We start from the raw sequence: 10,892 nt of genomic DNA, 5'->3' as shown, positions 1-10,892 counted from the left end.
AAGTATCTAAGTATCCAGAGAGTGACTGGTGCGCAGCATGTGCGCCGCACCGAAGTAGCTTGCAAAGCGGATTAGACAAGTATGAACGAGCTATCCCAGCCCCCGCGAAGCCTTAGTAGCAATCGTCAGAGTTTCACAAAATGAGCGGTATGGCGGGTTAGTTCTAAATGGATAACCTTATTTCCAGTTGCAACGAGATCCAAGGAGGCCAACCTTAGCAGTTAGTTAGTTAGGTGGATAGGTAGTCATTAGAACCAGAGCACGAGGCCACGAGTCGGAGTAGGTCGAGCTTACTTTTCGATTCGCTGCAGCGCGGTAAATCGATACCCGCCTGACCACGCCCTATCGTGGGCACGAACCAAACGCTCTATCGTGAGCAGCCCTACCGTGGGCACGAACCATAATCGAGCGATAATCCCCCCTCCGATTGAGTTGCAGTTCGGAAATTGCTCATCCACCAGGACGATAGATCGCTCTCTCTCTCTTTAATTTAATTTACGCAACTCATCGCATCGTCTACATTCGAAACAGAGCTCGTTATGGGCCAGAATGTCACCTATAATCCGTTCCATGTTTGGCGAACGCGTATAATGTGAGACGATGTACTAAGCTTTCAACATTTGAGGTGTACAGCTTACGTAGCTCGAGCTAGCCGACATGATAGCACGAGATATTGACAAGAGTTGCCCAGTGATAAAGTATGCTTCAGCGGACTCGCAGCATAGTGTAGTCGTGAAATCCTTAGCACAGAATTGAGTATAGCATCATAGCTTTTAGTGGTAGCCTTAGGATTTTGTGTGAAAGTTAGCAAACAACCGCTGAGCTGCAGAGTAATACTTGTAGCCATTCGTAGCTATTAGATATAATTGATTAGGTTAACCAGTACTCTCTTTCAGATAGAAGATACCCGGTTTCGATAAGTTACAAAACATTTCTGCCGCCCTGTGAATAATAGGCAACCCGGAGCGTTGCTCCGGGAGGGTACACAGGTCGACATAGAATAGTTTCATGGACGATGATAACGGATAATAATTGAGGAAATCCCAAAGTTGTATAGTTTTTAATCCTTTAAAAAGGCACTACCAGCCCAACTCTTTAGTTGACTCTAACGAGGGCATCTACTGCGCCTGCTTCGCAGCCGCAGCATCTGCCCCGGAATGCGTAATTGAACAAATAGTTGCGCACATCGAAGTGTATCGATACGGAAATGATGTTTGAGCCAAACCTTTGTGAGGCTGGTAACCAGCAAGCCCCGCTCTTCTTTATCGTGGTGGGTTCTCAGGAACCGAAAGTCACCAATTGAGGTTGCCTGGTCTGATGAGGCCATCGGTGACATAACACCCTGGTCATCTCCAATGGCTGCGTTGGCGCCAGCAACGAGAGAGCTATTTCATTCATTTTGCAGGTAAGGTATACCGTGCTCATTTTTGCACTATGTTGTGTGCTAACGATCTGATAATCGAATTGCATTACACTTTTAATAGCGCGAGTTGCCTGGCTAGCTAAGGTGTTGCATCTGACTTCTTAATAGCGCGTCTCTTTCTGTGCTAACGATCAGACGAGAGAGCTACAGTTGCGGGACGAAGGAGAGACGCATGGTGCGTTGATCTTGACCTTTTCACTTGAGGATGTTATTATAGCTAAGTGACAATAATGATCCTCAATTCAAAAACAAAACAAACAAACAAACCTTTAACTTGAGGGCTGGGGGGGGGGGTAAGTTGCGGAATGAGAAATACGCTAATGGGCCAATTCCTTGGAAGTGGGTGCTTCAACGCAGGGAAAAAAAGTCTTATTCAAACGAACGATGCTCGTGTCACTGTCGAGTTGAGCTGATTGGTTTGGCGACAGACACGAGATTGGCCATCTTCGGCTAGGAGTGATTGGGTATTGAGCAAATTGACATGTAAAAAAATGCAGCCTGCACCTAGACAAGTCATGTTGGTCATCTTCAGCTAAGCTTGGTCGATTATGGCGCAAATTGATACGCCTTCGGCGAAGCCATGACGCAGTGTACTGGAGCGTCCGTAAGTGTTTGATGCCGTTTTTGGTAAATAATAAAACGATTAGTATCAACCTTTGGTAAATAATGCGCATAAATCTTAGCAGTTATCGACGGGTACCCGATTCCGGCAGATATTAGCTTAAACATTACAATTAAGAAAGAGAGACCCGGTTTGGTACCCAGTTTTGGAAAGTTACAAGTTTTTTTGCCGGGGCCAAAGCACAGGTCTTCGACCTGTGAATAAAAAAAACAGGAGTCCATACGTATCCACGGATTTTGTATGTACTTACATGGTCAAAATTTCAATGCCACAGCTTATAGATCTGTCGACAATAAAAGCCCTACGGCTCATGAACGGTGGCTCTTGACAGCATTATGCTAGTAGCAATAGTTGATCTAAACGACTACTATTCATTTCACTTTCTAGTTGCGCGGGTGGTAGAGTTAATTAAGCTTCTGTTGTGCCGTTTAGCACTTTTTCCCAGTTGAACTCCAACGACAGATCCATGCCTAAGCAGTTTTCATGCAAAAGAAAATGAAGTAACGTTAGTACGGAAAAAAGCTATTCATCAAGAACCTGTGCGTACCATGATGAACGGTGTTGAGGATGAAAATCAGCGAGAGGCTGCCGCACATTTTGCCTTGCACGCTCATCCAATACTTTTCCAGAACGAAAGCGAGCTGGTGCAAAGTCGATATGCCATACTTTCCGCGCATGAGTGTGAAGAGGAACAGCAGCGTAAATCCTTCAAGAACACAGTAAACGGCGGTATTGCCCACTGATTTCCAAAACTGTTTCTCGCTCAATCCAATGAACGACAGGTTGTACTTGGCGTACGGCATGTGGTAGAGCGTGATCGTGTAGAGCCCATATACCACAGAGCACGAGAACTCAGCAAACTCAGCGAAGACCAGCACTTCGGAAGAGAACAAAAGTTGCAGCGTTTGCTTCAGGAGCTTTGCGTTTTCTCGGTGTGTGATATCGATGTCGTCCACGGACGCTCTTCGTGTCGATTTGCCTCCAGCTACCGAGGCTGGGGAGATGAGTGGAGGCCTACCGGCAGTCGGGTCTGCGGTCACTACAGCAGGGTTCACTGACCCCAGGTCCACCATCTGGGTTCCTGCCAGAATTCTAGACTTCCGTTTGGGCAAAGTGACGTTGGTCATCTTGGGTTGAGGGAAGGCTTCCTCGAAGGACAACATCTTGGAGTTGCCCTTGTGCGAGATGTCCAGTGCTGCTTCATTTGGATCAGGCTTTGATCGGTCGGTGGCTGCTGTGGAAGCTAGCACGGTGGGGTACAGCGAGCTCTCGACAATGCGTACGGCGGTGGTCATAGCGCAAGACCCGTCCACTATGAACTTGTGGTTGAGATACATGTACACCTCCAAAAGCGCTTGGGCGAAGTCGACGATGATGATAAGCGCACCGATTGCAGGCGATCGCGCGTTCTGCACGCAGACATTTTGGAAAAGTGAGCCGAAAATCTCCACGACACAGACCGTCACGTCCGTGCTGATGTCGTCTAGGCAGTCTGTGAAGGTCCAGATCATCCGCTTCATGAACGCGCGCAGAAGCGGAAACGTGACGGTGATCACGCCTTGGGCTTCTTGAGGGACATTGGCGAACAATATCTCCAACCCCTGGAAAATGAAGAGCGTGGAGGCCTGCGCACACACGAGAGGGATGTACCTGATCATCTTCCGGTAGTAGTGACGCAGCCTCGACCTCAGTGTCCAAACGTGGGTGGCTGTCAGCAGTGTGAAGAATGTTGGGATCCCGACGAAGTCACGGAACGGCAAAGGGAACGCCCAAATAATCGACAGACCGACCATGGCAAGCTCGTTGCCACCCGCAGTCAATAATCCGATTAAGAAGCACTGGCGGTGAGAGTAGACGCTTTGGGGTAGCTGAAGCGCACCGCGGATGAAGAAGAGCAAACTGAGGGTCATGACGGTGTACGCGAGAGCCGACTGCACGAAGTAGCTGGCGTTCGCGCTTACCCCCTTCAGGGGGCTCTCGAGAGGGATCGCTGCAATCAACACGATGGTCAACAAACCGGGGAGAGGCGTTAGCGCGATGACGGCGAAGACTCGCAGGGGGCTAGCAACGCGTTGGTACTCCTCAAAGGCCAGCAGCTTGTCGACGGTGTATCGCCCCAAATACTGGTGGGTGCTTTTCCACGCGTAGTACCGACGAACGAGGCGCTTCGTGCCTCGAACAAACGCGCTCTGACGAATCGAAGGCCGTCGCTCTGGTGTCGCCAATGGTGGAGTTCTGCTCAGCCGGCGAGCGCTGACCTCTGATTTGAGCTCGGGCGTACGAGCGGGAGCGATTATCGGTTTGATGTTCGGCTCAACCCTCTTCGAAGCTAGTGGAGGCTGCATGTTGTCGGGATCTGAAGCGCTACCCATGCCGACAAAAGCTGCTTTCGTCACTGATGCCTAAACGGATGGTCGAATCCGACTCTCGTTGCCTCGACGCGCGGTCGACCGAGGTCAAATGACTGTGAAATCACTGGAGGTGCAGTCAAAAATATGCAGCACTGTCCTCTTGCTGTGAATAGCTAGATGCCAAGAACCTCGTCTTCGATGCTGTTCAACGGGGAAATAGCAGTATGTGCAGCTAAAATGGGCTTCCGGACTCGCCATTCATAGCCAGCTCGTTACTCAGGGTGGTACTCGAAAAACTGACAAGTGGCTGATCTTGGTGGCGCCTGCAACTCAACCACACCCTTGTTGCTTGTTGCTGGCTGCATTGGCCAGTGACGAACACAATTGAGAGTAGCCATCCCCAGGGCTTACATAGTGGCCTCTGCTTCCCGTGTCATCACCAAGCTGCCTTAGAGAAAGTTCTTCAAGTCACTTAGCTCGCGCTGCTCTCTACGAGGCGGCTAATAGGCAGAGCTCTCGCACCCACCTGATGGCCAGTTGCGGCCGAGATATCACCCCGATACACACGAAAGAAAGCGCTGTGCATAACGCCTGTAGCTGGTCCTTTCGGGCCACTTGAATCAACTTGGTGCATTACCACTGCGCCTTTTAGTTACTACAGCCAGGACGGATGTGTGGATGGCACGTGGTTTCGAGGCGACGATACACTTCAGTGCGGTCTCGAGCCTGATGACCGCTTCCTCCATTCAAGAACGTGCTCTCCCAGAGCAAGCGCAGTCTCGTTCCTTCGGGTCTTGAGCAAGACCAAGTCACACTATGAGCTCAGGCGGTGACAACTACATCGCGACCGCGTTCCAGCTCAACCTCGCGGCAGCGTTCGCCACCGTGGTGGGCGGCTTGGTCGTCTGCAGCCCGCGCACGCTCCGCTTGGCCACTCCCATGGCGCTGTCGACGACGCTCAGCGTCTCCGGTGGAGTCACGGTGTTCATGTCCCTCGTCATCCTCTTCGGCTTCTCCGTGCTCGAGTTCAACTCCGCCTTCCAACCCGAAGTGAACAGCGGCGACACACTCGACGGCCAGTCGTGGCTCGCCGCAACGGTTTGCCTGGGCGTTGGGATTTTGATCGTCTACGCGGTGGACTTAGTGGTGCAGAAGCTCACGCCTGGGGTCGACCCCGAGACCCCTAAGCAGATTTCTAACAACAGTGTCGAGATGCAAGGGTCCCTCCGAGGCAGTATCCAGGACAGCGTGCTGCTGGAGTCGCCACGAGAGCAGGGCTTCGTCAAGATGGACGAGGCCGCCAAGCAGAAGCTGCAACTCATGGGCATCCTTAGTGGCATCGCCATCGCGCTGCACAACATCCCGTCTGGGATCGCCACGTTCACCGCTGGACTAGAAGACCCCGCGTTCGGACTCCCCATGGCCATTGGAGTCGGCCTTCACAACATGGCGGAGGGTGTTGCCGTCGCAGCACCGGTGTATTTCGCGACAGGCAGCAAGTGGAAGGGAATCATGTGGTGCATCATTGCTGCAGTTGCTGAGCACATCGGGGCCTTCATCGCGTTGCTCATTGTGGGGAAGGAGGTCCGCGACTTTGCCCAAGCCACGCTGTACGGCATTGTGGCCGGAATGATGTCCACGATCACGATGAAGGAGATCTTCCCCACCGCGTATACGTACGCTAATGGCCGCATCTACCTCGTCTCCAATGGCGGACTCGCCGGAATGATCCTCATGGCGTTGAGTCTATCGTTCTTCAAGCACGTGGGAGTAGGCAAGTAGGTGACAAGAGTTGAAGATGTAGGGGTCCATATTACGTGCTGGGTGTATTAGCGTGTTGCTATGGAATCGCTCGAAAGTCAGGGATTCAGGCCGTTCCAAGTGGATCCCAGACTTGTCCCTACGCCAGCGTTATCGGAATGGATGCAGCTTCACAAGACTGATTTTGTGCTGTTACCGGGAATGCATGTGTGTGGAAGTACACTACTGCCTAGCATCGTCGAAGTGTGCTAGGTCCGAACTGAGGTCAAGGCACTCGACGCTGTCTTTTCACTATTCAATTCGCTATCAACACGCCAGCGGATCCCCAACTACACACTTTCCTACCATGACCAGCGTTTCCATGCTTGACGCCGTCAGTGCTAGTGCCATCAAAGCCATCGCTCCGCTATTGCGTGGTAGGATCCACAGCAAGTACGTCGCTTTACAACACCAACCTGTACCAAGACCCAGAAATCTGACCTTGCTTTGTCAACTTCTTCAGCTCGGCTGGCTGCTTCGAGTTCGTCAAGCAGTACGCCACCCGCAACGACCCCGCGTCCGAGATCGCAGCCATCGACACGTTCGCCACCACTAACATGCTGATGAACGTCGGGGCTGCGAAAGGGGCCATTGTAGACACTGAGATCCACCAGAAGAAACCACGCGTCATGGTTGAGATCGGCGCCTACACAGGCTGCAGCACCGTGCGCTTTGCCAGTGCCCAACGCGACGCAGCTCAAGCCAGTGGGGTTGACTCACACTACTATTCTTTCGAGTACTCACCGGAGTTCGCTGCTCGTGCGCGGGAGGTAAGTGTCTGTGAATCGATGGTATTCTATTAGACATCTTAGCTGTTTTTGGTTTTGTACTGTAGATGGTTTCGCTCGCTGGGCTGGACAACCAGGTGACCATCATCGAAGGAGCTTTCTCCGAGCAGCTCCACCGTCTTCAAAGCAACCCTGTCGACGTTCGTACATGCACCTCCACTTACTTGGTCCATGACCGAGAACTAAACTAACCCTATATGGTATTGTGTAGATATACTTCATGGACCACGACATGAGCTTGTACGCCGCGGACGCCGAGAAGATCCTCGCCAGCAACACCAGGTTCGATAATCATCACCGACAATGTGTTGATCCCCGGTGCCCCCGAGTATCTCGCGTTCCTCGACGAACATCCGGAGCTCGACCACGTCCTCCACAAAGTGCCACTTGACCTACTCAGCTGGGTCAACGATGCCATCTCCATCGTCACGTACCGACAGTTAAGGGAATAGCTCAAAGGTGTCATGTGGGTACTGTAGCCACATTCAGGTGTCATGTGGGTACTGTAGCCACATTCAGCCCAATGCAAATATCAAGATAAAAAATTATTTGTGGCATTATTTTTGTTTGCCATATTTCGCATTTCAATTCAAATTAGCGGGAAAATGCCGACCGATATGGCTGAGGGAGCGGTGTCTTCGCGTGCCTGCAGCTCACCCGCCAAGGCTCCGTCCGTCCCACCGACTGGCATGCGTTCGCCCACGAAGATCCGCACTCCGACCAAGTTGGCGCGGCCACGAGAGACCCACTGGGCGTCGAAAGCCAAGGACGTGAAGAAGAGGCTACTCGAAGCTGGAGACGGCTCACTTTCCAGCGCGCTACCGCCTCCCAAGCGTACTAAACTGAGCGCTGCACAGACCTCCACACAGCAAAAGACTGTGGCACCGAGTGGTGAAGATTCTGCCGCTGGAGATGCCGTGGAAGCAGCAACAGAGGCCAAGGAAGACGAGGGGCACACAGGTTACGCAGAGGGGTTACAACGTCAAGTGGAGGTGGCTCGGTGCCTGGAGGAGGAGTTATTGCGGGACAATGCCAGGATGCGGCTCAAGGCCTCAAGTCTGCGGGACGAAGTAGACTTTTACTACGGAGTTCTGGCCCGAATTGAGCTGGTGGCAGCTCAGCAGACACGAGCAGGTGGAGACAGGAGTAAGGAGCTGCAGGAACAGGTTATGCGAGTCGCAGAGCGATTGCAACGGATCATCAGCGCTTCGAAGCCGGCAGTGACTGCAGTGGAGAGTAATGGACACCATACCCAGACGTGAAGGGATCTGGAATGACAACGTTTGGGAGGCAGTTTGACAGTAAGTTACAATATCGTTGGCTTTCGAAGTGGAGCGCGTGGGGTTATGGAGTCCACGCTTGTTGTGGATGCTTGTCGACTACTTGAAGCCTCCAGCTCGCCGTGTATAGAGACGAATCAGTTCCACCGTTGCCGAGCGTGCTCCATGGAAGTAGATACTACTTCGCCTGCGGTCCGAACTTGGAGTGACCCAGGTCCAGGAGCCATGCAATAGGGTCGTGCCAACAACCTGGAGATCTGTTGTGATAATATGCCAATGACCAATGGGGCGTACTTTTGTGGAGGGGTATATTGTCCACTCAAGTTTTCTGCGGTGACTGAGAAGTTGGATAAGTCGCGTATAATTGCTTGGCGTAACCTGGCGGATGGAACAGCCTTCGTCGAAACTACTGTATCGTGCCGGTGGAAAGCGCGGACCTAGGTATTATTCGTCGCTGACGCGGGTCCTTCGCTTTCTCGGAGAGGTTTCGCAATCGTTGATGACCACGGCGTCATTGCTTCGGAAAGTGGTCTGATAATGCGAATGCGAATGGTACAGTACAGTACTGTTGATGTGTGCACATTTTTCGACGACACGACGCGGAGCAGATCAATTGCTGACGGTAATCCATTCATTCAACATTGCTACAGTAATGCAGTGTACAGTATCCTACAGTACAGCCTGGAATGGATTCCAGCTGGGATCTTACCTTCGATCGACTCACAAGTGTGCTTTACCGACCGACATTCTGCCTCTTAAGCTTACTAGGTTATACTAGGTTAGGCATTTCGAAGTGCATGCATGATGTTTCAGTGCACGGCAATTGCAGGTGGTAAATAGCATGAACATGAACATTTATTTCGTACGTAAGAAGCCGTGGTCAAAACTCTGTTGTTCAGTGTTATATTGGTGCTCGCCACGATGACAATCTAAGTGACACGCAGCTGGCGGACCGTGTCGCTCCATGCAAATACATGTACTTCTCCGGTCCGGAAAAGAATTAACAGCTCATATAATCGACCATAATTCACGTTCTACTACACCAACAGAGCTGTAATTGGCCTTGACGTAAAGCCCTTTGTCTGCTGTATCGCACCGATTGTTTTTTTAATGCGTTTTCCCGCCATTGCGGTCAGTATCCGCCAGTTTAAATGGTCGAATTTAGGGTGTGTTAGGTTTAAATTCGCAGCGTTATCAAAAATGATCACATTTGAGCGTAAAAATACTCTTTAGAAAGCTGAAAGAGAGCTTATTCGTGTCTTATGTCGCCATAACCAATCGAATCTTCCAACGCCTGAAAAACAGCCAATCATGTTTGAGTTTTTTTCATACAAATCACTGATGTTGGCGTTTTGTCCAATGAGAGATGGTAGATCAGTGCATAATAGGGTACTTCGACCAATCATAAATCGATTTGTTCGAGGTTTTATTTTATGAAAAAAACCTAACTGTTAATTCTTTTCCGGACCGGTATTGTGAAAACCGCTTCTTTTGCCTATTTTGGTCGTAAATCGATCGATTAGCACCCTGATTGAGCTCGATCGATTTGTAAATCGATCGCGCCCCTGCGGTGCATACGTGAGTGGATGTGCAGATTAGGTGATCGTTTTATGGAGACCAAGTCGATATAGCCGCGTTTCGAGCAGAATGCCCACCTTTTGTACTGGGCAATCGCGCAGCCAAGCGATGCGTATGGATCACGATCGATTTCGAACCCGATTTATACTCTGATTAATTAGATAATTGAGGACTAATAAGGGGTTTCTACAGATGGGCGCTTTAGCCGGTTCTCACAATACATGTGGGACTGAATACATGCACATCATGTGCATGTGCAGCCGATCGTTTCATCGTACGAAGCAGTTGGTACAGTACTTATGGTTTGAGACTCTCAAATTGAGAAGGTTACTTTTCAATTTGACTTCCAACACCCAAGCCGTCCTTCCCTACTGCACTTCCATCGAATACGATGCGTCTGAGCTATCCTTACATTCTCTTGGTGCTTGCTGCGGTGTCCCACGTAAACTTTCAAGCCACAGCTTCCGACTCAGTCAAGCTTGCGCCACGCCTGAACCAGCCAGACGTCACTGCGTTGGAGCACGGCAACGAGCACAAGGCTCTGCGAGACTACAGCATCGACGCCGACGATGAAGAAAGAGCCATCATCGACTTCATGAAAGTGTTCGACGTGAGAAAGTGGTTCCGCACCGCCGTTGTCCAGAATGTCGAGAAAGACTTTAAGATGGAGACTGTTGCAAACATGCTCGCAACAAGCAACGATCGAAAAAGGATGTTCAAAGTGTGGGACAAGTTCTACAGCTTGCCGGAAGTCACGAAGCAACTTGCCGACTTTAGAAAACACAAGCGCGTCGCTGACCTGCTTGCGGATTATACCAAACACAGACAGGCGCTAAACCTAAAGGCAAAGGCAAAGTAACTCCAATCGCCATCACATGGGGAGAATGGGTTACTTTACTTACTTCGTTGTCGTAAGGAGTGCTCAATGAATTCATGCTTGGGACGTACTAGCACTATAATACAATTGTTTAAGTGTGGATTTTGTCGTAGTGCACACATCGAGTGGCGGCAAAGGTGGCCATGTAATTTACGTGCAAATTTCACATTCGA

At 50.7% G+C, this 10,892-nt stretch overlaps 6 protein-coding genes across 6 annotated transcripts; 4 read left to right on the top strand and 2 right to left on the bottom strand.

The window, feature by feature from the left end:
* Positions 1-2,551: 2,551 nt before the first annotated feature.
* PHYSODRAFT_492011 (hypothetical protein) lies at positions 2,552-3,838 on the bottom strand (the record flags this gene model as incomplete). Its single annotated transcript, XM_009523789.1, has 2 exons — positions 2,552-3,137; positions 3,366-3,838. 2 exons carry the CDS (start codon positions 3,836-3,838, stop codon positions 2,552-2,554), a joined length of 1,059 nt encoding a protein of 352 aa, XP_009522084.1.
* A 156-nt stretch (positions 3,839-3,994) lies between these two features.
* On the bottom strand, positions 3,995-4,189 carry PHYSODRAFT_432991 (hypothetical protein; the record flags this gene model as incomplete). Its single annotated transcript, XM_009523788.1, has 1 exon — positions 3,995-4,189. A coding segment is annotated over one exon (195 nt), but the record flags the coding sequence as incomplete, so codon positions are not given.
* Positions 4,190-5,335: 1,146 nt separating this feature from the next.
* PHYSODRAFT_495671 (hypothetical protein) lies at positions 5,336-6,178 on the top strand (the record flags this gene model as incomplete). The annotated part of the gene is made up of 3 exons (XM_009523787.1): positions 5,336-5,413; positions 5,477-5,563; positions 5,669-6,178. The coding sequence occupies 3 exons, from the start codon at positions 5,336-5,338 to the stop codon at positions 6,176-6,178; spliced, it is 675 nt and encodes a 224-aa protein (XP_009522082.1).
* A 325-nt stretch (positions 6,179-6,503) lies between these two features.
* PHYSODRAFT_492498 (hypothetical protein) lies at positions 6,504-7,175 on the top strand (the record flags this gene model as incomplete). Its single annotated transcript, XM_009523786.1, has 3 exons — positions 6,504-6,589; positions 6,660-6,966; positions 7,032-7,175. The coding sequence occupies 3 exons, from the start codon at positions 6,504-6,506 to the stop codon at positions 7,173-7,175; spliced, it is 537 nt and encodes a 178-aa protein (XP_009522081.1).
* Positions 7,176-7,673: 498 nt separating this feature from the next.
* On the top strand, positions 7,674-8,246 carry PHYSODRAFT_494393 (hypothetical protein; the record flags this gene model as incomplete). The annotated part of the gene is made up of 2 exons (XM_009523785.1): positions 7,674-7,862; positions 7,977-8,246. The coding sequence occupies 2 exons, from the start codon at positions 7,674-7,676 to the stop codon at positions 8,244-8,246; spliced, it is 459 nt and encodes a 152-aa protein (XP_009522080.1).
* Positions 8,247-10,233: 1,987 nt separating this feature from the next.
* PHYSODRAFT_297954 (hypothetical protein) lies at positions 10,234-10,701 on the top strand (the record flags this gene model as incomplete). The annotated part of the gene is made up of 1 exon (XM_009523784.1): positions 10,234-10,701. One exon carries the CDS (start codon positions 10,234-10,236, stop codon positions 10,699-10,701), a length of 468 nt encoding a protein of 155 aa, XP_009522079.1.
* Between the last annotated feature and the right edge of the window lie 191 nt (positions 10,702-10,892).

Source organism: Phytophthora sojae (assembly GCF_000149755.1).
Source record: "Phytophthora sojae unplaced genomic scaffold PHYSOscaffold_3, whole genome shotgun sequence".
Lineage (NCBI taxonomy): Eukaryota > Oomycota > Peronosporomycetes > Peronosporales > Peronosporaceae > Phytophthora > Phytophthora sojae.
Note: the sequence above shows the minus strand (reverse complement) of the source record. Positions and strands in the feature narration are given on the sequence as shown.